The sequence below is a fragment of the Trachypithecus francoisi genome, unplaced genomic scaffold (genome assembly GCF_009764315.1).
Source record: "Trachypithecus francoisi isolate TF-2019V2 unplaced genomic scaffold, Tfra_2.0 Lachesis_group12, whole genome shotgun sequence".
In the NCBI taxonomy this organism is placed as follows: domain Eukaryota; kingdom Metazoa; phylum Chordata; class Mammalia; order Primates; family Cercopithecidae; genus Trachypithecus; species Trachypithecus francoisi.
In genome coordinates, this window is record NW_022681457.1 from 66,554,386 (window position 1) to 66,581,972 (window position 27,587).

Below are 27,587 nucleotides of genomic sequence, written 5' to 3' on the forward strand. Positions count from 1 at the left end.
GTAATATTTGAACAAAAACTTGACTAAAGGGCATGAGTCAAGCCAGTATCTGAGAGAACAGTGTAAAGGCATTGGGGTGGGTATTAACTTCGTAGGAGGAACAGAGAAACATTATGTCCAGAGAAAAGTGAATACTAGAATAATAAAGATGGTTAGGCGATGGAAAAAAAAGGACTGAAATTTTATTCTCTAAGGTGGTGCTTTCTGACTCCCATTTAAAGCAACTTCAAATCTCCAGAGGAAACTAAGAGGCCTTTAGAATTCTCATAAGTTAAGATCAACAAAAGGTGAGCTCATAAAGGTCATCAAACCCACAGGGAAATGGGTCACAGATGAGTGATAGGTAATCTGAAGAAACAACATATTACATGGCAAAAGTCCTTACATAGTAGGATGATTAGATGTAGCTATAAGCTCTTGGTGATAGTTTAAAGAAATAAAGAAATTAAACCACAAAAATGATGACTAATAGATTTTCATAAAGGGACAGATTTGAAAGGAAACCAAATAATTTCTAAAGATTCTATTTAGTTATTTTTTAAAATAATCATTAAAAGATTGACAAATTTGGCTACATGAAAATTACTCTCTTCATCAAAAGACGTTAAAAAGACAGTAAAAGACAAGCCATGAATTGGGTGGAGATACTTGCACTGCATATTAGACAACAATGAAATTAGTATCAGAATAGAAAAAGCTTTTACAGATTGATAAGAACAAGATAAATAACAATACTGAAAAATTTGGTAAAAGGTATCTATTGGCAGTTCAAAGGGAAAAAAATGCAAATTAGGCTGGGCGTGCTGGCTCATGCCTATAATTCCAGCACTTTGGGAGGCTGAGGCGGGTGGATCACTTGAGGCCAGTTGGAGACCAGCCTGGCCAACATGGGAAAGCTCCATCTCTACTAAAATTACAAAAATTAGCTGGGCATGGTGGCAGGTGCTTACAATCCCAGCTACTCAGAAGGCTAAGGCAGGAGAATCACTTGAACCCAGGAGGTAGAGGTTGCAGTGACCTGAGATTATGCCACTGCACTCCAGCCTGGGTGACAGAGGGAGACTATCTCAAAAAAAAAAAAAAAAAAAAGGCAAATTAAAACCACAATGATATAATTATTGCACATGCTGTAAATTGGCAAAAACTAAGATGCTTGACAGTACCAGGCATTCTCAAGATTTGGAGGCAGAAGTGTACTATATCTTGATATTCACAATAGCCACAAAGTGGCAACAACCCAAATGTCCATCAACGAATGGATGAATAAAATTTGCTATTTTCTTACAACGAAATATTATTCAGCAATAAAAAGGAATGAAGTTCTGATCCATGCTTTAACACAGATGAACCTTGGAAACATGCTATAAAGAAATACCTGAGGCTGGTTAATTTATAATGAAGAGAGATTTACTTAGCTCATGCTTCTGGAGGCTGTACGAGCGTAGCACTAGCATCTGCTTGGCTTCCGGTGAGGCCCAGGAAGCTTTCAGTCATGGTGGAAGGGAAGGGGAGTCGGTGCATTACATGGCAAGACAGAGGAGGAAGTTCCAGGCTCTTTTAAACAACCAGATCTCGCGCAAACTCATAGCGTAAGAACTCACGACAGAGTCTTACTCTGTCACCCAGGCTAGAGTGCAATGGCCCAGTCTCTGCTTACTGCAACCTCCTTCTCCTAGGCTCAAGTAATTCTCCTGCCTTAGCTTCCCGAGCAGCTGGGATTACAGGTACCTGCCACCACACACAGCTAATTTTTGTATTTTCAGTAGAGATAGTATTTCACCATGTTGGCCAGACTGGTCTCAAACTCCTCACCTCATGATCCGCCCACCTTTGCTTCCCAAAATGCTGAGACTACAGGTGTGAGCCACCACGCCCGGCCAAGAACTCACTCTTTACCACAAAGATGGCACCAAGCTATTCGTGAGGGATCCATCCCCATGATCCAAACACCTCCCACCAAGTCCCACCTCTGACACTGGGGATTACGTTCAACATTAGATTACATCAACATGAGATTTGGAGAAACAAACATCCAAACTATATCCCATGCCAAGTGAAAGAAGCTAGATACAAACACTGCATATTATATGATTGCATTTATATGAAGTGTCCTCAATAAGCAAATCTATACTGACAGAAAGTAGGTTACTGGTTACCCAGTACTGGGGATGGGGAAGAGGTAGAACGGATGGAGAATGGGGAGTGGGGAAATGAGAAGTAACTGCTAATGAGCACAGACAGCATTTCTTTTGGGGATGAAAAATGTTTAAAAATTAGATTGTTGTGATTGTTGCACACTCAGTGGGTATACTAAAAGCCATTGAATTGTGCAGAAATAATATGGAAATGGTTGCCAAACTTGTGTGTACTTTAGAAATAGCTATGGTCTTTTAAAAAATTTCACAGCCCAAGCCACACCCCAGACTAATTAAATAATAATCTCTAGGCATGGTACACAAGTATCATTATTTTTTGAAATTCTCTAGGTTTTTCAAATGTTTAGCCATGTTTAATAACCACTGCACTGTGGTATTATCTGAGAACTTTTTAAATTGAATGTTCACTCCATTTAATTTATTACCAATATTCTTGGATTTATTGATCCCCTATTTTATGCTTTTCGTTTCCTCTTTTTATCTTATGGGCTTAAAAAAATTTCTCCCTCCTTAATCAGGGTGGACACAATCCTGTTTTGGTTTTTTTGCAACTCCATTTCCCCCTTGTTTTGTTTGGAAAACATACAATATTTATATATTTTTGAAAGTTATCTTTAAATTTTTATCATGTGTACTTAATTCCTTTTAATACCCATGATATTTTGTAGTTTTTATTCATTGTAATTGCATCTGAAAAATTATATATTCAATGGACATTATATATTTCGATGGATACTAAAATGCATTTATTCAGTCTATATACAATATTTGGTTTGCATGTTGCTTTGCAATAAACTTGCTCTATCTCCACCTCTAGGATTTCAAGGCCAGCAAGTTGAAAAACATACATATCAATAATAGTATCTACCGTGAAATAAATTGGTAACCATTGTGGCAATTAGTTGAGGTTCTAAGGAGAGATAATTGACATCTCTATGTCAAATATATATTTTATTGTCACAGAATTCTTATCAGAAGTATACCAGCAAAGTATACCTATTATAAACTTTATCAATAGTGGCTATTATGACTTAGAAATATCGTTGTTGAGGCCAGGCACGGTGGCTCACGCCTGTAATCCCGGCACTTTGGGAGGCTGAGGCAGGCAGATCACAAGGTCAAGAGATCAAGACCATCCTGGCCAACATGATGAAACCCCATCTCTACTAAATACACAAAAATTAGTTGGGTGTGGTGGTGCCTACCTGTAATCCCAGCTACTTAGGAGACTGAGGCAGGAGAATCGCTTGAACCTGGGAGGCAGAGGTTGCAGTGAGCTGAGATCGCGCCACTGCACTCCAGTCGGGCAACAGAGCAAGACTGTGTCTCCAAAAAAAAAAAAAAAAAAAGGAAAGAAATATCTTTGTTGATTTGTAGATGAAAAACAGGAGAGCATTTCTGCCATTGCCGGTGAATTTAAATATTTTGGGGGTATTTCTGCCTGTTTTGGTACTTCAGTTATCATTATTGTTTTTGTTACTTGACAAATACATACGTAATTTAGCGAAGTCTAAAATTCATGTCTAACTTTCCTTAAGATAATGTAAAGGATATTGGAATGCTTTAACTTTGATCTATTTCTCCAGTCTGGTACTGTTGTCTGATATTTTAGTTCTGTTCTTTTTTTAACCTACAAAATGGGCGTTATTTTTGTTTCATAATGGCAATGTTTGCTTGTGGATTGTTGACATAATTATTTTTTATTTGTATGCTATTCCTCTTTCATTATACCTTCCTTCTGGGATGTTTTATTTATTATGAAATATATTAGGGAAGGCTTATTGGTTTTTGTTTTTGTTTTTGATATGGAGTCTTGCTCTTGTTGCCCAGGCTGTAGTGCAGTGGCGTGATCTCAGCTCACTGCAACCTCTGCTTCCTGGGTTCAAGCAATTCTCCTACCTCAGCCTCCCCACTAGCTGGGATTACAGGCTCCTGCCACCACGCCCAGCTAATTTTTTTATTTTTGGTAGAGAGTGGGTTTCACTATGTTGACCAGGGTGGTCTCAAATTCCTGACCTCAGGTGATCCACCCACCTCCACCCCCCAAAGTGCTGGGATTACAGGTGTGAGCCACCACCCCTGGACTGTCTTATTGTTAATAAATGCTGTAAGTGTTTATTTTTGTCATTGTTGCAAAATAACCTTGTTTCACTGTCATTCTTGCCTGATGATTTAACTAGGTATAAAATTCTATACTGACAATTATTTTTTTCTCAGCACTCTGAAGATATTATTCCACTGTCTTCTGGCTTCTATTGTTGCTCTTGAGAAGTCTGCCATCTGTTTCATTGTTATTCCTTTTGTAAGTAATCTGTATTTTCTCTGGCTGCTTTTAAGATTTTTTTCTTTAAGATTTAAACGTAATTGGTTATATTGTTTCACTTCTAGATGTTTGACATTCTCCCTCTCCCAGGTCTTTTTTTTTTAACTGGTCCCTTTCTCGTGGTTTTTATCTTATACTTTCATATATTTCCAGCACTTATGTGTCATACAATCCCAATTTCTGGGAAACAGATCTAATTTTGCTGTTTCTTGTATCCATGGGGACTCTTGTGTAATGATGAATCATCCATAGCACTTTTTTTCTCTTTTTCTTTGAGAGTCCAGGCCAAGACTGAGAAGTCCCTTGTCATTTTCCTTTAAGGTTTGATGGATTTGCTTTTCTTTCTCTGAACTTTATGCCTTGAATAGTTCCAATTTTGTAAAGAGGTTAATTTGTAATCCCTGCTCTTTTGTTGAGGAAAGGTCTTGTCTGTTGAATTTTTTCAGATCATTAAGATACAAACGTTTAGGTAATTAAAATCAACAAATATCCCAAGGGTAACTGTAACTTGAGAGCATATTTACCCCCTCTACTTTCTGGTTCCTACTTCATTGTAGCACCCTTGGATCTTCTTTACTTTCTTTTATGCTTCACATACTTTTAAAAGGACATTTGTCATATTTTTCCAGTATTTATTGGTGTTTTTTAAGAAATCTGATGCACCATTTACATATTAACAATATTGAATCCTTCTATTGTTGAACATGCTAAATCTGCTTTTCTTTTTATGTTCTCTGTAAAGTTTTATGGTTTTTTCTGTTTTTGTTTTGTTTTGTTTTGAGACAGAGTCTCTCTGTGTCACCCAGGCTGGAGTGTAGTGGCACGATCTCAGCTCACTGCAACCTCCAACTCCCCAGTTCAAGCAATTCTCCTACCTCAGCCTCCCAGGTAGCTGGGACTACGGGCACCCACCACCACACCCAGATAATTTTTGTATTTTTAGTAGAGACAGGGTTTCACTATGTTGGCCGGGTTTCACTATGTTGGCCAGGCTGGTCTTGAACTCCTGACCTTGTGATCTGCCCACCTCGGCCTCCCAAAGTGCTGGGATTAGTTTCATGGTTTTTTCTTAAAAGATCTTGCACATTTCTTAAGCAATTTCTCAGTACATTTTGTTTATATTATGAATAGGAATATTTTGTTCTGTAACTTTTTTTTTTTTTTTTTTTTTTTTGAGATGGAGTCTTGCTCTGTCGCCGGGGCTGGAGTGCAGTGGCCGGATCTCGGCTCACTGCAAGCTCCGCCTCCCGTGTTTACCGCCATTCTCCTGCCTCAGCCTCCCGAGTAGCTGGGACTACAGGCGCCCGCCACCTCGCCCGGCTAGTTTTTTTGTATTTTTTTTTTTTTTAGTAGAGACGGGGTTTCACCATGTTAGCCAGGATGGTCTTGATCTCCTGACCTCGTGATCCGCCCGTCTCGGCCTCCCAAAGTGCTGGGATTACAGGCTTGAGCCACCGCGCCCGGCCTCTGTAACATTTTCTAAATGGCTAATACTGATGTATATTATGTATGAGAAAGTATTGATTTCTATAAATTGAAAATCTCATGGAAATATCTAATAGTTTTTCAGTGGATAATAGTGGATTTCTAGGTAGACAGTTTTGCTCTCTACATGCAATATGTGGTCTCTTCCTTTTCTGTTTGTACTTTTAAAAAGCAACTGTATTCAGTAGGACCCTCTAGCGGAATTTGAAAACAAATCATTCTTTTCTCAAACTTTATTGGCAGTGTTTCTAGTGTTTATTAAATACATTTCTATAGGCATCTGGTAAATACTCCTAACTAGGTTTTTACCTAATTCTAGTTTTAGAGAACTTTTTTTTTTTTTTTGAGGCGGAGTCTCGCTCTGTCGCCCGGACTGGAGTGCAGTGGCCAGATCTCAGCTCACTGCAAGCTCCGCCTCCTGGGTTTCCGCCATTCTCCTGCCTCAGCCTCCCAAGTAGCTGGGACTACAGGCGCCCGCCACCTCGCCCGGCTAGTTTTTGTATTTTTAGTAGAGACGGGGTTTCACCGTATTAGCCAGGATGGTCTCGATCTCCTGACCTCGTGATCCGCCCGTCTCGGCCTCCCAAAGTGCTGGGATTACAGGCTTGAGCCACCGCGCCCGGCCGAGAACTTTTAATAAAGGGTCTTAGAATATATTTAAAACATTTTTGCATTTCTTGAAATAATGCTATTTTATTCTTTAAGCTCTTTATGTGGGAAAAGGGACTCTGATGTTTAATTATTCCTGCATTTGTGGGATAAAGTTTATATGATCATGAAGTGTTATCCCTTAAATACACAGCTAGATTCTATGTTGCTAATATTTTCTTTTAAAATTTTACCTTTGTGGCCGGGCGCCGTGGCTCAAGCCTGTAATCCCAGCACTTTGGGAGGCCGAGACGGGTGGATCACGAGGTCAGGAGATCGAGACCATCCTGGCTAACACGGTGAAACCCCGTCTCTACTAAAAAAATACAAAAAATTAGCCGGGCGAGATGGCGGGCGCCTGTATTCCCAGCTACTCGGGAGGCTGAGGCAGGAGAATGGCGTAAACCCGGGAGGCGGAGCTTGCAGTGAGCCGAGATCGCGCCACGGCACTCCAGCCTGGGTGACAGAGCGAGACTCCGTCTCAAAAAAAAAAAAAAAAAAAAATTTTACCTTTGTTCACGAGATTGGCTTTGTTTTCCTGAGGTCATTTTTCAATGTTGTTATATGAGTTAATTTAACTTTGTAAAATGACTCGGGTAGATTACCATATTTTTATATGTTCAAGAACAGCCATGTATGATTACAATTATATATCCTTTTTTCTTTTTGAGACAGGGTCTCACTCTGTCACTTAGGCTGGAGTGCAGTGGCCCAATCACAGCTCACTGCAGCCTCCACCTCGCTGAGCCCAGGTGATCCTAGTTGAGACTACAGGCACGTGCCACCATGCCTGGCTAATTTTTATAGTTTTTGTAGAGATGAGGTTTTGCCACATTGCCCAGACTGGTCTCGAACTCCTGGGCTCAGGCAATCCACCTGCCTTGGCCTCTCGAAGTGCTGGGATTACTGGTATAAGCCACCACACCTGGCCTATATATTCTTTAATGTTTGGATAATATTGCCAGTAAACCTACCAGTCACTGGAATCTGTTGCCTTGGATATTAGATACAACAGGTACAATGACCAGCAGATACAAATGATCATCAGTTGTAGGTATCTATTGCCTTTTAGGAGCACAGACACTGAGCTCAAATTTAAATTTTTTATGTGGTTATTGATGTATATCAGTTATTTTATCTTCATGGGTTATTTTTCATGTTTTTCATCTATTTCATCCAGTTCTAATTTACTGTTGCGTTGTTAATAGGTTTTTTTCATAAACACTTTTAAAAGTTTTATTTTTAATTGATACATGGACCACAGTGTGATGTTTTATACATAGGTACATTGTGTAATTATCAAATCAGGATAATTAGCATATCTGTCACCTCAAACACTTGTCATTTCTTTGTGGTTAGGACATTCAAGATGCTCTCTTCTAGCTATTTGCAAGCATTCAGGACATTTTTGTTGGCTATATAGTCACCTTATTGTGCAATATTACATCAGAACTTATTTCTCCTATCTAACTATAACTTTGTACCCATTGACCAATCTCTTCCCAGCCACCCCCTCAGCATCTGGTAACCACTACTCTATTCTCTACTTATATAAGATCAACTTTTTTAGGTTCCACATATGAGTGAGATCATGTGATATTTGTCCTGTTCTTAGCGTATTTCACTTAATATAGTGTTCTCTAGCTTCATCCAAGTTGTCAAAAATAACAGGATTTTATTCATTTTTATAGGTGAATAGTATTCTATTCTGCATATATACCACATTTTTGAAAATGCATTTATCTTTTGATGGACACTGAGTTCGAGTCCATGTTATTGCTATCGTGGATAGTGCTGCAGTAAACATGGGAATGCAGATACCTCTTTGACATACTGATTTCATTTCATTTGGATATATACCCAGTAGTTAGATTGTTGGATCATATGGTAGTTCTATGTTTACTGTTTTGAGAAACCTCCATACTGTTTTCCATAATGGCTGTGCTAATTTACATTCCCACCAAAAGTGTATGAGTTCCCCTTTTTTCCACATTTTTACCAGCATTTGTTATCTTTTGTCTTTTTAATAGCCATTCTAACAGCAGTGAGGTGATATCTGATTGTAGCTTTGATTTGCATTTCCTTATAATTAGTGATGCTGAGCAATTTTTCATTTACCTGTTAGCTATTTGTATGTCTTGAAAAATATTCAAATCTTTTGACTAAATCAGATTTTTTTTTGCTGTTGAGTTGACTTTCTTATATATTCTTGGTATTAACGCCTTATTAGATGCATAGTTTGTGAATATTTTCTCCCATTCTGTAGGTTGTCTCTTTTTTGTTTTGAGATGGAGTCTCGCTCTGTCACCCAGGCTGGAGTGCAGTGGTGCGATCTCTGCTCACTACAGCCTCTGCCTCCCAGGTTCAAGTGATAATCCTGCCTCAGCCTCCCGAGTAGCTGGGACTACAGGCACGTGCCACCACACCCAGCTAATTTTTTGTATTTTTAGTAGAGACAGCATTTCACTGTGTTAGCCAGGATGGTCTCAATCTCCTGATCTCGTGATCTGCCCGCCTCAGCCTCCCAAAGTGCTGGGATTATAGGCGTGAGCCACCATGCCCAGCCTGTAGGTTGTCTTTTTACTCTCATTTCCTTTGCTGTACAGAGCTTTGTACTCTGATGTAGTACATTTATCTGTTTTTGCATTTGTCAGTGCTTTTGAGGTCTTAAAAAATCCTTGCCCAGATCAGTGTCTGTTTCCCTGTGTTTTCTTCTACTAGTTTCATAGTTTCTAGTCTTACATTTAAGTCTTTAATCCGTTTTGAGTTGAGTGGTGAGATAGGGGTCTAGTCTCATTCTTTCGCAGGTGGATATTCAGTTTTCCCAGCACCATTTACCCAAGAAAGTGTTCTTTTTCCAATGTATGTTCTTGACTTTCTTGTTGAAAATCAGTTGGCTGCAAATACTTGGATTTTTTTTTTTTTTCCTGAGTTCTCTATCCTATTCCATTGGTCTGTGTGTCTGTTTTCGTGCCATACCATACTGTTTGCTTGCTGTTGTTTTGTAGTATATTTTCAAGTCATGGAGTGTGATGCCTCCAGCTTTGTTCTTTTTGTACAAAATTGCTTTGGCGGCCTGGCACAGTGGCTCACGCCTGTAATCCCAATGCTTTGGGAGGCTGAGGCAGGTGGATCACCTGAGGCCAGGAGTTTGAGACCAGCCTGGCCAACATGGTGAAACCCCCATCTCTACTAAAAATAAAACAATTAGCTGGACATGATGGCGGGTGCCTGTAATCCCAGCTACTCAGGAAGCTGAGGCAGGAGAATCACTTGAACCTGGGAGGTAGAGGTTGTAGTGAGCTGAGAGTGTGCCATTGCACTCCAGCCTGGGCGACAAGAGCAAAACTCCATCTCAAAAAAAAAAAAAAAAATTGCTTTGGCTGTTTGGGGACTTTTGTGGTTCCAGAACATATGAATTTTAGGATTGTTCTTTGCATTTCTGTGAAAAGTGTCATTGGTGGTATTTTGATAGGGATTTCATAACATTTGTAGATTGTTTTGGATAGTATGGACATTTTAACAATGTTAATTTTTCTGATCCATGAACATGGAATATATTTCCATTTATTAGTTTCCTCTTTAATTTCTTTTGTCAGTGTTTATAGTTTTCATTGTAAAATTCTCACCTCTTTGGTTAAATTTATTCCTTGTGTTTTTTGGTGTTTTTTTTTTTTTTTTTTTTGCTATCATAAATGGGATTGATTTTCTTTTCACAGCTTCCTGTTGGCGTATGGAAATGCTACTTATTTTTGTACATTGATTTTGTCAGTCATTAGCACCTTATTTTGTTCATTTGATGAGCTCATATTTTCCTGAATGTTCTTGATGTTTATGGACACGTGATGATGTCTGCGCACTGAGCAATTTATTCAAGAGTTCACAGGCTGGACCTGGTGTCTCATGTCTGTAATCCCAGCACTTTGGGAAGTCGAGGCGGGTGGATCACCTGAGGTCAGGAGTTTGAGACCAGCCTGACCAATATGGTGAAACCCCATCTCGACTAAAAATACAAAAATTAGCCGGCCAATGGTGGTGTGTGGCTGTAGTCCCAGCTACTCAGGAGGCTGAGACAGGAGAATTGCTTGAACCCTGGAGGCAGAGGTTGCAGTGAGCCGAGATCATGCCAATGCATTCCAGCCTGGGCGGCACAGAAAGACTCCATCTCAAAAAAAAAAAAAAAGTTCGCAGTCTGGCTTTGTTTGTGCCCATCCTTCTTCCAAAGGCCTTCCAGACATTCTAAACAGACTTTCTGTTGTATTCCCTTGAGCCTGTAACCACTGCATCCATCTCAGCATTAGAGGGCATAAGCCCAGGCTTCCTGCTAGACTTGCAAGGGCTCCAAGGTTGTTGTGGCTCTCCACCTGGCGCTATATGGGAGTCCAGACAGGGACCTGAGCCCAGAAGACTGTCCTGGTGGCCCAGATAGGTGTGCCTTCAGCAGGTCTTTGCACAGGCAAGATAGGTCTGTAACTACAGTGAGAGGACTGGAGCTGAGACTGGGCCCCCTCAGGATTTGCTGTTGGACAGAGGCTGGCAAGCCTATCTTGTTGGCTTAGACAGGTCCACATCTCCCAGCATGTCTCTGCACAGATGGGGTAGTTCTATGACAACAAGAGGGGCTAGAGCTTAGATTGGGCCCTCTCGGGATCTGCTGTGGGACAGAGGCTTCCACACACAGATGGGATAGTTCCCTGACTGCAGTGGGAAGTGCTGGAGCTGTGACTGGTCCCCCTGAGGATGTGCTGTGGGATGGCAGCTGATGAGCCCATCTCAGCCCACATGGGTGTGTCTCCCACCATGTCTACCCAGAGGGGATGGTTCTCCAATTATTGCAGGAGGGCTTAAGGCAAAGACTGGGCTTCCTCAAGGTCTGTTGTGGGACAGAGGTTGGTGAGCCCATTGTGAAGACTCCAACTCCCAAACCATGAAATATGGATGAATCTTACTCTGGATCCTTGTATGAGCAGTTCTGAGCTGGCACCCCAGCTGAGGAGGTTGGAGCTAAGCCACAGAGCAACTGTGAGGTTCACTACCAGGACTATTGTCAGCAGGCATAAGAGACTCTCCACCTAGACACTAGTGTGCATGATTCCTCCTGAACCTTTTGGCAGATGGTTTTGATTGCACGCCCAAGGCCAAATGGGGCTGTGGCCAAGCCCTCTGAGGAATGGGGCCATTTTCAAGCTTGAACCTGGGATCAGCATGGGAGATCAGCCACCTGGGTGCCAGTCTGCACTCTCAAAATGACTTTCCTAGGTCTTGGGCTTTACCCGAGTTTTACAACCTCCTACCTGAATTCCAAAGCTTCTGGAAAGAGACTTTGATCTGTGGATGGGTGCAGAATTCTTGTTGTGAGGGGATATGAGTGGGTTATCTCCTATTTCTGTCATCTTGCTGACGTCACTCCCATAATCTCTCATAAATACTTTTTAACTCCTAAATTTATGGTTTCTTTTTTCTCTCCAGTGCTTTGGATTTGTGCTCAATCTAATTTTTTTCTACACATCCCTTTTTTTGTATTATTTATGGATATTTTCAAAGAATTTTGGTATTTTGGTTTTGCTAATTATTTCTGCTGTTTCTACATTTCTGATTTACTCATTTTCTGATTTTTATCTCATATTTTGGGTTTTAGTTATGCTTTTTGCTCACTTCTTCTTGAGGTGAAATCTTAATTCTCTTGTTTTTAACTATAATATTTCTTGTTTTTTAATAAATGCACTTAAGACTGTAAATTTCCCTGGGTACAATTTTAGCTGATTTCATGGAATTTCACACAAAGTTTCTTTTGCTATTTAGTTCTAAATTGTTTTAAAATTTTATTTTTATTTCCGTCTATGACAAACATCATATAGAATTGTTTTAGTTAATTCTAGGATTATATGTTTTCTCTATGTTTTTATAATTTTTAGTTTTATGCTAATGTGATAATTGAAAACATTTTATGTCAGTTTTCTCTACCTATATTATTAATTATGTTATAGTCTTGTTTTTATTTTTGGTCTGTTTATATTCTATTCTCTACTATGATTATAATTAATTTCTTTGTATGTCTGCTAGTTTTTGTTTATTTAGGACCTAAGTTGTTAGTTACATAATGGTCGTGACTATTTATTCTCTTGCCTGGCTCTTAGATGATGTCCCTGAGCTGATTTCACTGAGAAAACTGAAGCTAGCAGAAGAGAAGAAAGATTCCTGCTTCCTTGTCTGTTTGCCTACCTTCATCTATATTCATTCGACCTCTTTTCCTATTGACATGTAACCTTTTTGTGCCTTTACTTAAGCCCAGTACCCTCACTTGTATACTGAATTCCATTCCTTCTCATATTTTGACACTGTTGAAGCAATTGCCCTTTGTCTCCTCTAACATGAACTTGTCCATATCTTTTACAATAATTTTCATCAGCATACAAACATGCCATAATTTCCTCTATCTTAAAAGGAAAAAAAAACAAAAACAAATCTTTTGACACACATTTTCCTCTTGATATAGCTCCATTTCTTTGCTACTTTTTACAGAAAAATACAAAAGAATTTTCCATATTCCCTAACTCTAGCTCTTATCTCATTCTTTTGAATCTGGTTCAGTCAGAACTTGCTCCCATTATTCTGCCAAAACTATTTTTGTGAAGATTGCCAGTAATCTCCATATTGCTAATAAAGCCATTTTTAATTTAGGAAGCACAATTTAGGCCGAGCACAGTGGCTCACACCTGTAATCTCAGCACTTTGGGAGGCCAAGGCAGGGGGATCACCTGAGGTCAGGAGTTCAAGACCTCAGCTTGGCCAACATGGCAAAACCCTATCTCTACTAAAAATACAAAAATAAATAAATAAATAAGCAAGCCAGGTGTGATGGCACATGCATGGATTCCCAGCTACTCTGGAGGCTGAGGCAAGAGAATCACTTGAATCCAGGAGGTGGAGGTTACAGTGAGCTGAGATCACACCGCTGCACTCCAGCCTGGGCGACAGAGGACTCCATTTAAAAAAAAATAAAGAGGCCGGGCGTGGTGGCTCACGCCTGTAATCCCAATACTTTGGGAGGCCAAGGTGGGCAGATAACAAGGTCAGGAGATCAAGACCATCCTGGCAAACATGGTGAAACCCTGTCTCTACTAAAAACACACACACACACACAAAATTAGCCGGGCGTGGTGGCGGGCGCCTGTAGTCCCAGCTTCTTTGGAGGCTGAGGCAGGAGAATGGCGTGAACCTGGGAGGTGGCGGAGCTTGCAGTGAGCGGAGATCACACCACTGCACTCCAGCCTGGGCGACAGAGCAAGACTCCATCTCAAAAAAAAAAAAAAAAAAAAAAGACTGCACCATTTCACCTCATCTCTCAGCATTTGACATAACCGATCATTCCTTCTTAAAACACTTCTTTCACATGGCTTCTGGGGTTCCGTGCTGTCTTAATTTTTCTCCTTCCTCATTGGCTACTCCTCCTTAGTCTCCATTGCTGTTTCCTTCCCATCTACCTGAAGTGACCCAGGGTTCAATCCTCAAACTTCTCTTTTTCATCCTTCCCCTTCTGTTTTGTATATAAAGGTATGCCCTGGATGACTTCATCAAATCTTGTAGCTTTAAATGTTATTTCGTGATGACTTTCAAACTTATATCTGTAATCCAAACACCTCCCTAGTCACATGCTTGTACATATGTGTCTATTGAACTCTTCATTTGATATCTAATAGTTCAAAACCAGACTCTTCACATTCTCTCCCAGATCTGCCCCTATCACAGTCAGGAACTCTCAGTAAGTAGCACTTCCATTGTTCCAGCCTTTCAGGCAAAACATGCATAGTCTTCCTTGTCTTCTCTTTTCATGTTACATGTCCATTCCCCCAACAAATCCTCTTTAGTATACCTTCAAAATATATCCACTATCTAATGATACCTCACTTCCTCCACCCTTAACTCCACGATCATCTGGTCTGAGCAAGGTGCATTATTGTTGTAGCCACCTAATTTCTATCCATCTAGCTTCTGCACTTTCCCATTAAATATCTTTGTATTTATTAGTTTTGGCTCCCCAACTCAGAGTAAAAGTCAATTTTTAAAAAAATGGCCAAGACTGAGGTCAGATGGATTTTGTCCTGTCTCTGAACTTTAGGCCTTGAATAGGTTCCAATGTTGTAAAGTGGTTTATTTCTAACCCCTGCCCTTTTGTGGGTGAAGGGCTTGTCTCTTGAATTTTTTTCAGAACACTAAGATACAACCTTAGGCTATTGAAACCAGCAAATGTCCCAAGGGTAGGACATGAAGGCTCTAACTTCAGAGCATGTTCACCTCTCCAGTTTCTGGCTCTCACTTCATTGCTTGATCTTCTTTATTTTCTTTTTTTTTTTGAGACGGAGTCTCGCTCTGTCTCCCGGGCTGGAGTGCAGTGGCCGGATCTCAGCTCACTGCAAGCTCCGCCTCCCAGGTTCACGCCATTCTCCCGCCTCAGCCTCCTGAATAGCTGGGACTACAGGCGCCCGCCACCTCGCCCAGCTAGTTTTTTGTATTTTTTTTTTTCAGTAGAGACGGGGTTTCACCATGTTAGCCAGGATGGTCTCGATCTCCTGACCTCGTGATCCGCCCGTCTCGGCCTCCCAAAGTGCTGGGATTACAGGCTTGAGCCACCGCGCCCGGCCTATTTTCTTTTAACCTTGTCTTTGAGATGGAGTCTCGCTCTGTCACCCAGGCTGGAGTGCAGTGGCGCAATCTTGGCTCATTGCAACCTCTACCTCCCAGGTTCAAGTGATTCTCCTGCCTCAGCCTCCCGAGTATCTGGGACTACAGGTGCCCACCACCACGCCTGGCTAATTTGTGTGTGTGTGTATTTTTAGTAGAGACGGGGTTTCACCTGTTAGCCAAGATGGTCTCAATCTCCTGACCGCGTGATCCGCCCGCTTCAGCCTCCCAAAGTGCTGGTATTACAGGCATGAGCCACTGTGCCCAGCCTTAATCTTGTCTATATTTTTAAAAGGGTGTTTGTCATATTTATCCACCAGTTATTGGTGTTTGTTTGGAAATCTGATATACCATTCAGATACCAAGTGTATCTACCTACTATCACAGTCATAATATACAACAGTTCTATTAACCATCCCTAAATTCCCTCGTGCTTTCTCCTTTCATTGTCAACCCCTCCCCTTTCCCCATCCCCAGCCTATGAAACCTACTCACCAAATTCCATCTATATAGTTTTGCTTTTTCAAGAATGTCATATAAATAGAATCAAAATAAGGTGTTTTTCACTTAGCAAAATATATTTAAGATTTATCCATATTGTTGCATGGATCAGTAATTTTTTGTTATTGTTGAGTAATGTTGCATGAATCAATACTTTGTTTTTGTTATTGCTGAGTAATGTTCCAATATCTGGAAGTGCCAAAGTTTGTTGATTCATTCGCCTTTTGAGGGACATCTGGTAGTTCCAGTTTGGGACACTTCTGAATAAAGTGGTTATAATCTTTGACATATAGATGTTTGTGTAAGCATAAGTGTAAATATCTACTAATATGACAACTGTATCATATGCTATATGTATGTTTATAAGAAACTACCACACTCTTTTTTTTTTTTTTTTTTTACCGGAGTTACAGTGTTTTGCATTCTTAGCAACAGTGTCTGAGATTTTTTTGTGTTCTGTTTCTTGATTTGTATTTCCAACTGAAATATTCTTTTTTTTTTTGAGGCGGAGTATCCCTCTGCCGCCCAGGCTGGAGTGCAGTGACGCAATCTCGGCTCACTGCAAGCTCCGCCTCCCGGGTTCACGCCATTCTCCTGCCTCAGCCTCCTGAGTAGCTGGGACTATAGGTGCCCGCCGCCGCGCCCGGCTAATTTTTTGTATTTTTAATAGAGACAGGGTTTCACCGTGGTCTCGATCTGCTGACCTTGTGATTCGCCTGCCTCGGCCTCCCAAAGTGCTGGGATTACAGGCGTGAGCCACCGCGCCCGGCCCTGAAATATTCTTTATTACTGCAGACTCCTTCCCTTATATTGGATAATTGCTTTTTTTTTTTTTTTTTTTTTTTTGGAGAAGGAGTCTCACTCTGTTGCCCAGGCTGGAGTGCAGTGGTGAGATCTTGCCTCACTGTAACCTCCGCCTCCCTGGTTAAAGTGATTCTCCTGCCTCAACCTCCCAAGTAATTGGGATTACAGGCACCTGCCACCACACCCAGCTGATTTTGTATTTTGTTTGTTTTGAGATGAAGTCTCACACTGTCACCCAGACCAGAGTGCAGTGGCATGATCTCAGCTCACTGCAACCTCCACCTCCCAGGTTCAAGCGATTCTCCTGTCTCACCCTCCTGAGTAGCTGGGATTACAGGCACCCACCACCATGCCTGGCTAACTTTTTGTATTTTTAGTAGAGACGGGGTTTCACCATGTTGGCCAGGTTGGTCTCAAACTCCTGACCTCGAATGATCCACCTGCCTTGGCTTCCCAAAGTGCTGGGATTACAGGCATGAGCCACTGCGCCTGGCCTGAATAATTGCCTTTTTTCTCTCCAACATTCCATGAGATTATAGAACCCTTTCGTTATGTTTTAGACCTGTAGTAGTGATTGGGAACTCTAGGATGTATTCTTCCCAGAACACACAGAATTGTCCTTGAATAGACAAGCAAATAAGAGAAGACATGAGGCAAGGCATGAAGGAACAAAGGAAACTGTGAAGTAAGGATAAGTAAACAAAAGTAACTTAGTGTCCTATTTGAAAGGGATAGGGAGAGCTAAAGAGCAATTGGAGAGGCACATAGGATCATAGATTTAGTATGGAGGTGCTTTTGTTTCTATCTATAAGGAAGTTATAGGGAAACCACAGATTACTGGTTTCTAGGCATATACCACTAGGGTGGTATGAAGGGTTCATTACAGAGGAGAACAGGACAAGGGTATTTAGGAGCGACAGAAGTATGATGGTGGGTGGATACATGATTTGAGTCCTTATAGGTCAAAGTTTCTTTTGTTTGTTTTTTCTTCTGTTTTTCAGTTGTCTTATGCTTTCATTCACCTGGTTTTTATTGAGTGCTAGACATCACAAAGAAAAGTTACAAAATTTCAGTCCTTGGATAACATTATACAAAATCCATAAAGATTTAAGTTTGCTATGGCAAACAGTCTTGAATCACCTTAATCCAAATTTTTGAATTTGAGACGATTCAAAGATGATTCAGACTTCAGACTCTGTCCAGATTGGTCTGCTGTTTCTCCTTTATTCCTCAGTGTAGTCCTCAGGGTTCCCAGCCCAAAGTATAAAGAATTTATGGCAGGCCCTGTCCTCCAGTTATTGTTGCCCAGCCCTGTGACACAGCCCAAAACACTGCTTAGTTTCTCTCCCTCTTAAGTGCTTTTTCTAGAATTGTAAGACTTCTCTAAGTGGAAACATGGACCCAAGTGTTGGGCTCATCTCTTTGACTTCTCATATTTTTCAACTTTTAGCCGCCCAGTCTTTATTCTTATATTAACGTGCCAGTGCCTTCACTCAGGTGCATTTTATAATTTGTTCAATTTGTGTAATTGCTGTCATCTAGAAGGTTGGTCTAAGTTACCTAAATTACAAGAAATGAATGTTTAAGATTTAGGGACTGATTATTAAACTGAGACCTGAAGAATGAGAAAGAGCGTTTGTGTAGTCTCATCCAGAGCAGTTCAAAGGAATGGAATAGGCTCTGGCTGGCTTTTAATTGAAAAAGGTCTGTGACTTTTTCAGAGTTGAAAGGAAGCTAGATTTTCTGGCAAATAAGGAGCACAGCTGAGAAGGCTCAACAGATACATAAGCAAGGACAAGACTATGGAAGGAGAAATAAGTCAAAGTCATTGAAGAGTTTGGATTTTATATTAAGTTTAACATGGAAGCTACTGAAAAGTATTGGGCAGATACAGAAAATCATGGTCTGAATCTGAATCAGTTAATAGGAAGTATTAAAAGTAGAGATCTCCAGGATCTTTTTCTGATTCATTAGCAGTTAGTCTGTGTATGTTGGACAGCTGTAATTTTAGCATGCTCCCCAGGTGATTTTGATCCCCACCAAAGCTTGGGAACTACTCACTTTAAAATTTTTCTTAATCTCTTCCCTTATCTTCTCAGGTGAGTTTTCATTATTCTCTAATCTCTCAGATGCCCTTTTCATATATTAATATATGAGATCCTTCTAAGCTAATTTTTTTTTAATTCTAGGTAGGAACATTACTGTACCATGAAATCAGTTTAGTGGGTTTTGTCTGTGTGTGTATGAGAGAAAGAAATTGAAAAAAGTAGAAATATTGCAGAACAGAATAGAAAGCAGGGGAGGTACTGTTTTATGAAACTATGTATATAGTACATTGTGATGTGAAAGGTAGGTATCATGGGTCGTAGTAATCAATATTTGAAAGAAACTCATGTGTGTCTTATTTCTTATGGGTATTTTCCTATTTGTATTCGCTATAGAAGTTATATTTCTCAATTTTTTTATTCTCTTATCTTTCAGACTTGCCTTCAAGGTGTGCAAATAAGGACTTATCTCCAGAAAAGAACACTTATGAAACAGAATTATCCCAATGGGAAATGAACGACAGACTTGAAAACTGTGATCTTGAAGAGTCCAAATCCAGGGATTATTTGGAAGCCAAAGGCAAGATGGAGAAGCAACAAGAAAATCAGAAGGAATATTTCAGGCAAGGGATGATCATATATGACAAAATGTCCATTTTCAACCAGCATACTTACTTATCTCAACATTCAAGATGTCATTCTACTGAGAAACCCTATAAATGTAAGGAATGTGGGAAAGCTTTCAGACGAGCCTCACACCTAACACAACATCAAAGTATTCATACTGGTGAAAAACCCTATGAATGTAAGCAATGCGGGAAGGCCTTTAGTCGTGATTCACAACTCAGTCTTCATCAGAGACTTCATACTGGTGAGAAACCCTATGCATGTAAGGAATGTGGGAAGGCCTTTACTCAAAGCTCACAACTTATTTTACATCATAGAATTCATACTGGTGAAAAACCATATAAATGTGAAGAATGTGGGAAAGCCTTTATTCGTAGCTCACAACTTACCCGACATCAGAAAGTTCATACTGGTGAGAAACCTTACGAATGTAAAGAATGTGGGAAGGCCTTTACTCAGAATTCACAACTTACGCTACACCAGAGACTGCATACTGGTGAAAAGCTCTATGAATGTAAAGAATGTAGGAAGGTCTTTACTCAGCTCTCACAACTTATTCTGCATAAGAGAATTCATACCGGTGAGAAACCCTACGAATGTAAGGAATGTGGGAAAGCTTTTATTTGTGGCTCACAGCTTTCTCAACATCAGAAAATTCATAATGGAGAAAAACCCTATGAATGTAAGGAATGTGGAAAGGCCTTTATTCGGGGCTCACTACTTATGCAACATCAGAGGATTCATACTGGTGAAAAACCCTATAAATGTGAAGAATGTGGGAAGGCATTTATCCGTGGCTCACAACTTACTCAGCACCAGAGAATTCACACCAATGAAAAGCCCTATGAATGTAAGGAATGTGGAAAGATGTTTAGTCATGGCTCGCAACTTACTCAACATCAGAGAATACATACTGGTGAGAAACCCTATCAATGTAAGGAATGTGGAAAGGCGTTTAATCGTGGCTCACTCCTTACACGACACCAGAGGATTCATACTGGTGAGAAACCCTATGAATGTAAAGAATGTGGAAAAACCTTTAGTCGTGGCTCAGAACTTACTCAACATGAGCGAATTCACACAGGTGAGAAACCCTATGAATGTAAGGAATGCGGGAAATCTTTTATTCGTGGCTCACAGCTTACTCAACATCAGAGAATCCATACTGGTGAGAAACCTTATGAATGTAAAGAATGTAGAATGGCCTTTACTCAGAGTTCACATCTTTCCCAACATCAAAGACTTCACACTGGTGAGAAACCCTATGTGTGTAATGAATGTGGAAAGGCCTTTGCACGTGGCTTACTACTTATACAACATCAGAGAATTCATACTGGTGAGAAACCGTATCAATGTAAGGAATGTGGGAAAGCCTTTATTCGTGGTTCACAGTTGACTCAACATCAGCGAATTCACACTGGAGAAAAACCCTATGAATGCAAGGAGTGTGGCAAGGCCTTTAGTCATGGCTCTCAGCTTACTCTACATCAGAGAATCCATACTGGTGAGAAGCCCTATGAATGCAGAGAATGTCGAAAGGCCTTTACTCAGAGCTCACATCTTTCTCGGCATCAGAGAATTCATACTGGTGAGAAACCATATCAATGTAAGGAATGTGGGAAGGCCTTTACTCGTGGTTCACAGCTAACTCAACATCAGAGAATTCATATCAGTGAGAAATCTTTTGAATATAAGGAATGTGGGATTGACGTTAGTCGTGGCTCTCAAGTTTACATGTGAATTGTCTGATTCTTTGAGATCACTATGAAGAGGTTCTCTGGTTGTTATCAGCAAAGAATTCTCACAAATGTGAATATGGGCGCGTATTTGCCTCATAAAGCACAGCATCAGAGAATTTATGTGAGAGAAAAAATGTTAGTGTCATTCATATAGAAAAACCTATCATTACTGGAAACCTATTACACATTAGCAAATTGGAGAATAGTTTTAATATAGTAAATGTAGGAAGCCCTTTAGCCATATTGAAAACAAATATCTTTTTCAACATTATTAGCTCTACTAGTTGATCTTTTTGTTATATGGATCATGATACTTAACCTCTACCTTGGTTTAATCATTCTAAGATAGACCTAAGTATATTGCCTTTATTATAAGAGTCTTGGAAGTATTAAGTTATTACTTGTAAAAGCTCTTAGAATGGTGCCTTGAACATAGCATACCACAAATATTAGCTACCATTTTCACTAGTGTTATTTTAGAGAATTTGCATGAGAGGAGAGTACTTATGAGTTTAATGAATATTGAGAAATCTTTTATCAACACATCCTAGATGACTTGGGTGGAAAGCACTGTATGCCATAATGAATGTGAGAAAGCTGTCATTTAAATCTCATCCATTAGTGCTATAAGAGGAAATTCATACTGTTAAAAAAAAAAAAAAAAAAAAAAAAACAGTGGATTTAATCAGTGATTATTGAGCACAGCTGTTAGAGAATTGGGGCAAGGTGTGAAGTGATTTTTAACAAAGTCTAAGATCCAAAGTCTAATCTACGAAATTTTTTAAAACTTGAATGTATTGCTTTTGAAGTAAACAAAATAAGAACTGATATTACAGACTATTTTGCAATGAAAAATGATGAGAGTTTGTCATAGAGACTGCTTTTTTCCTACCCTATATCTATTTTCTCTTTTTTATTAACAAAATTCTGGGCTGAAAAACTATCTCAGCCTTTCTTGCAGGTCAACAAGATAGAAGTGGTATTTATATGAGTAGGAGATTTATGAAATCCATTTTTCCTGTCTTTTTTCCCTGCCTACAATGTGGACATCTAAGCTGGAGCTCTGACACTGTCATGGGGACTTTGAGAATGGTATCTGGGTGTTCTGGATCATGGAGCAGAAATACAGAAGGAGTCTGCAACCCAGATGACTTTGTGAAACAGCCATACTAGCTCTGGTCTGCTTGCCTCCTGTGTTTCTTTAAGTGAAATTAAACTTCTTATTTGCTGATGCTATTGTAGTTCTGTTATTGACAATAAAAATTCTTAAGGAAATAAAATTTTGTACCTGGAAGTGGGATGCTATGGGTAAAAGAAATCTCAAATGGGGTATTGACTTAGGGCCATTGAGAATGAGGAACTGCCCAAATTAAGCTAGGAATTGGAAGATCCTTGTAATAGGACATTTTGTCACTGCCTCCCACTCTTACAAGCATGCCTTATATCAAGTCGATGCTGTAATGTTAGAAGAAATGCTAGCAGTGATTCAGAATATGTGTGTTACATGTTTCTTGCTGCTTTCAGTAATGTCCTGTGAACGAGATAAATTTTGAGTAGACCTAGGCAGCCCACTAGCAGCAATTGAAAGCAATATTGCGGCCGGGCGCGGTGGCTCAAGCCTGTAATCCCAGCACTTTGGGAGGCCGAGACGGGTGAATCACGAGGTCAGGAGATCGAAACCATCCTGGCTAACACGGTGAAACCCCGTCTCTACTAAAAATACAAAAAAAAATTAGCTGGGCGAGGTGGCGGGCGCCTGTAGTCCCAGCTGCTTGGGAGGCTGAGGCAGGAGAATGGCGGGAACCCGGGAGGCGGAGCTTGCAGTGAGCTGAGATCCGGCCACTGCACTCCAGCCTGGGGGCAGAGCGAGACTCTGTCTCAAAAAAAAAAAAAAAAAAAAAAAGAAAGCAATATTGCTTTGGTAAGATGTTATCTATGATGGCAGGCCCTCAGTCCTCTACCCTTAATCCACTTACAATGATTTAATGTGACAACCTGAACAAGAAATTAGACCAGTGCCAATGCATACAAAGGCAGTCTTCTAGTAAGCATGGTTACGCTTTCCTCACTGTAGCCTATTGCTCTACAGGTAGTCAGTTATTAGGTACTTAATATATTCCAGCCACTATCTTAGGTGTTTTGGATATTTGTCAGTGAACAATTCTAACAGGAGGAGATAATCATACATACAGAGTACATTAGAACATAAGTGTTATGGGGGGAAAGTCATTCAAAAGATGGAGGGATATGATCATTTAGGTTGCTTTGTGAGATACAGAGATCAAGGTAGACCATCAAGAAGGATAGACTTGAGCCAAGACTTGAAGGAGTGTGGTGACTCCAGGCAGAGGAGAGAGGTCCTACAATGGAACTATGCTGAAGTGTTTTAGGAAAATTGGGGAAGTTATTGAAGAACACTGCAAAGGGATGGTTGCTAGAGTAGAACAGAGAGAACAGAGAGCCATATCTTGCCAAGCGTGCAAGCCATTGTAAAGATACTTTATTTTGAGGGAAACACGGCTGTTGAAAAAAAAATCGAGGAGGAGATTGTAGTAGCTCAGATGAAAGAGGATGTCATGGCTTAGGAAGAAGAGGTAACAATGGGTATAGTGGTTATCGGTTGTATTCTAGGTATATAGTAAATGTGACAGCAAGCAAGATTTGTTTAAGGGCTAGAAGTAAAAGAGACAAGTCCAGGGTGACTTTAACTCAAAGGTTTTAGTCTTGAGCATCTGGGAATACAAGGTTTTCTTCAACCAAGATGGGGAAAACTTCAGTTCCAGCAGGGTTTTAGGGGAAGATTGAGAGTTCAACTTTGAATATGTTGAATCTTTAGATGTCTTTTAAGACACAAAAATGGCAGTAGGGAATAGGCACTTGATGTATGAGATATACCAAAATTGATATTATATTACTTTAGTAGGTATTGCCCATATTCATTTAAATGATTAAGGATTTTAGTATAGAAAAGGTAAAGAACAGCAAGGACTGAATCATGGAGCATTCAAACATTAAGAGTTCAACAATAAAAGAACAACACTAAAGAAACTAAGAGCCGGGTGTGGGGGCTCACGCCTGTAATCCCAGTACTTTGGGAGGCCAAGGTGGGCGGATCACGAGGTCAGGAGATCGAGACCATCCTGGCTAACACAGTGAAACCCCGTCTCTACTAAAAAAACTACAAAAAATTAGCCAGGCATGGTGGTGGGTGCCTGTAGTCCCAGCTACTTGGGAGGCTGAGGCAGGAGAATGCCGTGAACCCGAGAGGCAGAGCTTGCAGTGAGCCAAGATTGCACCACTGTACTCCAGCCTGGGCTACAGAGCGAGACTCTGTCAAAAAAAAAAAAAAAAGCTAAGAAGGAGAACCAATAATAGAGGAAAACCGAGAAACTGTGGAATCACAAAAGCCAAATAAAGTGAATTGAAGGAAAATCAACAGGTATCAGATAGCTTTGGCAGACTGATTATACAACACGAGGTTTGAAATGGCTATTGAATTTATCATTTTCCATATCAGTAACCTTGAGAAGAACACAGGTTTTTTTTCTTGATTTCTGGTGGATTGACTTTGGAGTGACAGAAGCAAAAGCTTGAAAAGATAGTTGAGGATGAGTATAAAGAACACTGCATGAGGGACACAGCAAGCCACAAGCACACATGTTAGCCCAGCCTCCAGGTAACAGTGGAAACACTGCAGGAGAGTCACATGCACACCCTCAGATCGGTCTGAGGGAAGGATCCCATGGTGTATCCTTTGCTTCTGAAGTTTTTTTTTTTTTTTTTTTTTTGAGACGGAGTCTCGCTCTGTCTCCCGGGCTGGAGTGCAGTGGCCGGATCTCAGCTCACTGCAAGCTCCGCCTCCCGGGTTCACGCCATTCTCCTGCCTCAGCCTCCGGAGTAGCTGGGACTACAGGCGCCCGCCACCTCGCCCGGCTAGTTTTTTTGTATTTTTTAGTAGAGACGGGGTTTCACAGTGTTAGCCAGGATGGTCTCAATCTCCTGACCTCGTGATCCGCCCGTCTCGGCCTCCCAAAGTGCTGGGATTACAGGCTTGAGCCACCGCGCCCGGCCGCTTCTGAAGTTTTGTCAGCCTGGTCAGCTTCCTCAACACCTAGAATCCCTGCAACTTCTGCTTGACCTCCTGAAGGAAATAGGCCAGAACCTAAATCCAGTATACAGCTGCAGAGTTCCTGGATCCAATGCTGCAGGGACTCATCCAGGGCAACCACAGAGGTCACTGAGACGCAATTTCACTGCTAGTGCCACGTACGTATGCTGTTGGAGGATCAGTTTGAACTTCCAGACACCAGGCTCACACAGAAGCAAGGAGAAAGGTGGAGTTGGTGCTAGAAAAAGAGCTGGCTGCTACTTCCCTTACTCAGGTTTGAATAACCACAACTGGGTTGCCTTGGACACTCCATTAAAGGTCAAAATTAGGGCTTAAGATATGCCTTTTGGACTCCCCTTTAAATCAGAGGCAAACAGCAAATAATGCAAGCTCTAAAATACCCAACCAGGAACTATAATGGAAAAAAAAATCACAAGCCAAGGGTCAAACAGAAATACAGGAGTAGGTTAAATAGAAGAACTGCAGACCTGAAAAGGCTTGACCCCAGTGCAGTCACAAAGGGGAAAAAGTACATATCACTCAAAAAGGAAAAGAAAAATGTCGATGAAATTAAACACAATGTTTATGAGAATGACAAGACTGACTATGGCTGGATAATCATCTTGTGACTAATGAAGCCATCTGAACAGGCACAGAGACAGAGTCAGCTTGTTGGTAAAAGGAATGGAAACCCACAACTCCATAATAATCACACCTGCCCAATCATTAACAAATAAATGTGGAGAAAGAAGCACTATGGAAGTGGATCCCCAAGAATGTTGTCCCTGATGTACTGGAAAAATGATTTTTGTTGATCAGATTAAGCCTGACAAAAATCTAGACCCATCAGAAATAGGGAAGACAAAAAAAGATGGAGGTCATGGAACAGGCTAGAGCTCACCCATGATAAATCACAGCCAACTGCCATACGGAACTGGGAACAAACACAAAATGAAGACTATTTCACTAGACACCACACATAGACACACAAAAACACAAAAGTGGCCGGGCGCGGTGGCTCAAGCCTGTAATCCCAGCACTTTGGGAGGCCGAGACGGGCGGATCACGAGGTCAGGAGATCGAGACCATCCTGGCTAACACCGTGAAACCCCGTCTCTACTAAAAAAAAATACAAAAAAAAAAACTAGCCGGGCGAGGTGGCGGGCACCTGTAGTCCCAGCTACTCCGAGGCTGAGGCAGGAGAATGGCATAAACCCGGGAGGCGGAGCTTGCAGTGAGCTGAGAACCGGCCACTGCACTCCAGCCCGGGCGACAGAGCGAGACTCCGTCTAAAAAAAAAAAAAAAAACCACAAAAGTACATTCACACACAGAGACATACAACAGTGACACAGAAACACACACTCAGGCAGCTCCTGAGGCTGCAGGGTTCTGCTGTCTGTGAGGAAGTCCCTCCAGGAAGAGAGCAGCCTTGAGACACAGGCCAGTCCTCAAGGTGACAGGAGGGACTTTTGGGGAGACTCACTCACACACCGTCTAGGTGGGCCTGAGGCTGGGATCCCACAGTGCATTTCTGGGGCTCCCCTTGATGTTTCTTCAGCCTTTTCAGCCCTCCACGATGCCTAGAATCCCAAGACCATCCTGTTGAACCCCTGGAAAAGACAAGCCAGAGCCCAACGCCAATGAACTGCCACAGAGGGCTCCTGCTCCGCTGGTGGAGGAAAAGAGGTTGTGCGGGACAGAAGACCTGTCCTAACCATCCTGTCCTCAACCCCCCACTTCACTGGAATTCTTTCTGAGTTCCTGGTGGAGGAAGAGCTTCAGGACAGGAGATGGGCACTCCTTAATCCTCTTTGGATCTGATTCTGGATTGGATGGTGTGGGCAGAAATTGGGTCAGATGGGGGTGAGAATAAAATCTGGTGAGGTGTGGAGGGGGCTGTTGGGGCACATAGACACCTGAGTTCCCCAAGGAAGGTATCAGCAAAAAATTCACTGACCCATGAGCTCACTGCCTCCCTTCAACCTGGCCCTAGCGGGGCCCTGCTCTGGCCTCAAAGCCCAGGGGCTCCCGCTTCTCACTACTGTCCAGGAAATATGGAAATGAGGACAAATGCAAGGTGGGGCAAAGGCAACCACACCTGGAACTATCATTCCATAGGGGAAGATGGGTTAGGAGTGTGTCTCTGAGGCAGCTGGGGTAATACCAGGACAGGCAGTGGTGTCCAGGCATGCTATCAAGGGGCACTGAAGACCCCCAAGAAAGCAAAGAAGAGAGTGTAAGTGTCCAGGAAATTATCCATTCCTTCTAGGTTTTCTAGTTTATTTGCATAGAGGTGTTTATAGTATTCTCCAGTGGTAGTTTGTATTACACTCTCCCAAGACTAAACCAGGAAGAAGTTGAATCCCTGAATAGACCAATAGCAGGCTCTGAAATTGAGGCAATAATTAATAGCTTACCAACCAAAAAAAGTCCAGGACCAGACAGATTCATAGCCGAATTCTACCAGA

The 27,587-nt window shown here is 41.2% G+C and overlaps 1 protein-coding gene across 4 annotated transcripts in view; it reads left to right on the top strand.

The window, feature by feature from the left end:
• The window catches only part of ZNF420 (zinc finger protein 420), a 47,606-nt gene extending 25,365 nt beyond the window's left edge, over positions 1–22,241 (top strand). The window contains exons 5-7 of one of the 4 annotated variants that reach the window (XM_033225960.1): positions 4,374–4,458; positions 19,081–20,859; positions 22,066–22,241. In XM_033225960.1, coding sequence (XP_033081851.1) covers positions 19,158–20,859; positions 22,066–22,097 — 1,734 coding nt within the window. In that variant the 5' untranslated portion in view covers positions 4,374–4,458; positions 19,081–19,157 and the 3' untranslated portion in view covers positions 22,098–22,241. Of the gene's footprint in view, positions 1–4,373; positions 4,459–19,080 lie in introns of all 4 variants that reach the window. The other 3 variants (XM_033225958.1, XM_033225959.1, XM_033225957.1) reach the window with 3 other exon arrangements.
• The last annotated feature ends 5,346 nt before the right edge of the window (positions 22,242–27,587 follow it).